This window comes from Leptonotus elevatus, chromosome 5 (genome assembly GCF_054856555.1).
Source record: "Leptonotus elevatus isolate MCC_2025b chromosome 5, RoL_Lele_1.0, whole genome shotgun sequence".
Classification (NCBI taxonomy): domain Eukaryota; kingdom Metazoa; phylum Chordata; class Actinopteri; order Syngnathiformes; family Syngnathidae; genus Leptonotus; species Leptonotus elevatus.
In genome coordinates, this window is record NC_141243.1 from 5,329,863 (window position 1) to 5,333,413 (window position 3,551).

Genomic DNA, 3,551 nt, shown 5'->3' on the forward strand with positions numbered 1-3,551 from the left:
TGAATCTGCTGTTATAATTCAATTGCATTTACGGAAAGTTTGCTGGCTCCTGATTGGTTAGTGTTGGTCAGCTGATGCGTGTTGAGGAAGTGTTGTAGCCGTTGGCGCTTGTGTGAGGAGTAAATAGCGTTGTTCCTGAAGAAATCCGTCTCCATGCTGCTTTCTTATCTTATGGAGTGTTCCATTAACCACCAACGAACCCTCACGTTACCCTTATAAGACCACAAATATCACTGCTAACCGCTAGCATGTCAATGGCATTTTGCATCGTTTGATAGCATTAAGCTAAGAGGAATTTCCTATGGTAAAGATGTTTTTTTTAATGCTAAGAGGAATTTCCTATGGTAAAGATGTTTTTTTTTAAATTATTATTATTGTAATTGTCTTTATTTTATGTTTAATTTGACCGTAAACTTCAACTGGGAGTGGCATTAAAGAGATTAAAGCTTCTTTTGTGATGAATTGTTCGGCGAAAATAAGCAAAAAAAATTTTTTTTTAAAGAAGCTAATATCAATCAGTCAAATGGGTGAGTCAATTAATTGGTCTGGCCCTATTCTCAAGGAAAGTAGAGACACCTGAAAAAACTATTTCACTACAGTAACAACATATGTACTTCATCCTTTCGCACACTTTACACGTTCAATCGTGTGTTTTAATTTATTTATTTATTTATCAGTTAATTTATCAGTTCGCCAGAGAGTCAATTTCACAGTGCTTATTACTGTGATTGCAGTTTGCAGTGGAGTACAAACCACTGAGAGGTGTTTCTAATATTTATTTATATGGAAGTATCAAAAACAATACAGCATTTTTATCAGAACGTTTGTACCGGATGAATGCGAGAACCCGATGAAGTGTCCGACTGGATGAGCTTTCTCGTAATTAGCAATCAATGTCAGATAAATTGTTCATGTCATCAGACTCTCACTGCCTGTCAGACGCCATTGAGCCCACTTATCCGTCAATTAGGGGACCCACCAGGGCACCACCCCCCAACCACTTGAATCTTCCGAGTGTGGTGTGTTCAGGTGTAAGGTGAGAAGCGGGAGATCAGAGCGTGCGGCCTGTCTGTCGGCTACTTTGGGGGGGGGGGGGGGGGGGGAGATGACAGGGGACATCTTTTCTTTTTCTTTTTTTTCCTCTCTCGGGCCCTCGCATGCGTTTAAAGCCGCACGGGCGACCACTCTGCAACTCAGTGTCAGGGGTCAGTCAGGAAGCAACGAGCACAAAGGAGCAAGAAGAATATCGCAAGACAAGAACAAGAGGGATGATGCATCCCAACGCGTCGACGCCGTTTTCGGTCGAGGATATTCTGAAGATGGAACAGCAGCGTGACTTTGAAAATGAGGTTTTGGTGGCTGACCGAGTTGCTCCAGCGCAACATCACAACAACATGCACCAAACTCAAAAGAAGCGTTTTGCACACCTTGCAGCAGCAGAGGACCAAATGAAGAATCTCGGTAAGAAAACGACGAGTCGCGTCTTTGCCACCTGAGCACAACCTGCCATTGGGACTGAAACCGTAAAAATAATTTGTAATAATTCTATACGATAATGCCAAAATGCACAAAAAGCACCCTTTTAAGCATATTGTGTGATACAGCTTTTTCTGAATAATTCTTCTTTCTTAATTACTTAAAGTGTCGCAACCCAATTTACATATTTATATCTATACTATGTAACGAAGACAGAGCATCACCTAGATATTTTTGCTAATAAACATAGAAAACAATTTGAGCTTCAGTAAGAGCATAAATGAGACTTTTGGACTTCGATATAGTGTACATTTAATTAATAACTAATCTACATAAAAGTGGAAAAATATTTACCTAATACAAATATGCTTTTTTTTTTAGTTCACTGATAGTCATTTTAAAGTAATTCATAAACCTATTTAAAATTCAAAATATTACAAAACAAGGAGTGTGAAATGTCAAGGAGTCATTCACTTGTGGTGAGGTAATTTTTCTGCCACTAGGTGCCATTGGCATTTAATGTTGGATGGTTTTATTTTCAAATTGAAAGCAAATTAATTATAACATGAAGCCTATTTTGTTCATCGGGGGAAACACCTATATATTATATACTATATATATAATTGCTAAAGTGTAAATGTTCAATTCCAAGAGTGTGTTTTGTTAATCATCATAAAAGAGGAAAAGTGCTTACCTAATACAAATGTGCTTGTTTTGTTTTTTTAGTCCACCGATAAACTAATTTTATAGTCATTTATAAACGTATTTGAGTGTGAAATGTCAAGGAGTCATTCATTTGTGGTGAGGTAATTTTTCTGCCACGAGATGGCATTGGCGTTTAATGTTGGATGTTTTTATTTTCAAATTGCGTTGCATTTCCTGCATTGTACTTGCATTGTTTTTATTGTTGTTGTTTTTCTCCAACAGACACATGTATGGAGAGCAATGGAGGCTGCAAAGGAGGTCCGAGGTCTCGCAGGAGGCCACGCGTGCTCTTCTCCCGGGCTCAAGTGAGCGAGCTGGAGCGTCGCTTCCGCCGGCAGCGCTACCTGTCGGCGGCAGAGAGGGAGCAGCTGGCCCTGCTCATCGAGCTGACGTCCACCCAGGTCAAGATCTGGTTCCAGAACCGCAGGTACAAGTGCAAGCGGCAAAGCCAGGACAGGGGTTTGGAGATGGTACCCAGGAGGGTCCCGGTGCCGGTGCTGGTCCGGGACGGGAGGCTGTGCGGGGCGACCGCCCTCCTCCCGCCTCCTTGCAATGCGACTTTTGGCCATTATAATGGCGCGGTTGGTTACGGGAACAGCGGTGTGTGCGGTTGGAGTTATCGCTGTGTGTCTGCTGACGTCAACAACACAGAAGGGGACATCGTGTGTGCACTGGACGCTCTCAGAGGCTGCGGATTCGGCACTCAATACAAAGCATTCTAGGCACGCTCTTGCGAATATCTGTCATGTGTGACATTTGTACAGACACAAAGATCATTTGCACTGATTTTAGTGTCTGTTTTGTTTTGAAAAGGTGAAAGACTGATTAGAACATGAAAAGGACATTAAGTCCTCTTTGTATGCATGTTACTTTTTGGGGGTTTAATTTTGGTGTCGTGCAAGGTCTACAATAAAATTGAAAATTTTCTATTTCATTTGTGATTATTGTAACGCAGTAGTTAGTTAGTTAGTTGGTTAGTTAGTTAGTTGATATGGACAGACAGAGAAACGGTTAATTACTTATGTTAGACAAAAAGGCTAATTATTAATTAGTCAGACAATTTTTCCTTCAATTTCTTTGGCAAACTATGAATTAATTACTTGGACAAAGTTAATTTGTTAGATACAAACATTATTTGGCAAACAATAGGTTAGTTAGTTAGTTAGTTCGTTCGTTAGTTAGTTAGTTAGTTAGTTAGTTGATATGGACAGACATAGAGAAACGGTTAATTACCTATGTTAGACAAAAAGGCAAATTATTAATTGGTCAGACAATTTTTCTTCAATTTCTTTGGCAAACTATGAATTAATTACTTGGACAGAGTTAATTTGTTAGATACAAACATTATTAGGCAAACAATACGTTAGTTA

General features: G+C 39.8%; 1 protein-coding gene across 1 annotated transcript; it reads left to right on the forward strand.

Annotated features, from left to right (window-relative positions):
- Positions 1-1,271: 1,271 nt before the first annotated feature.
- On the forward strand, positions 1,272-2,903 carry nkx2.7 (NK2 transcription factor related 7). The gene is made up of 2 exons (XM_086075731.1): positions 1,272-1,461; positions 2,404-2,903. The coding sequence occupies exons 1-2, from the start codon at positions 1,272-1,274 to the stop codon at positions 2,901-2,903; spliced, it is 690 nt and encodes a 229-aa protein (XP_085931857.1).
- Positions 2,904-3,551: the final 648 nt, after the last annotated feature.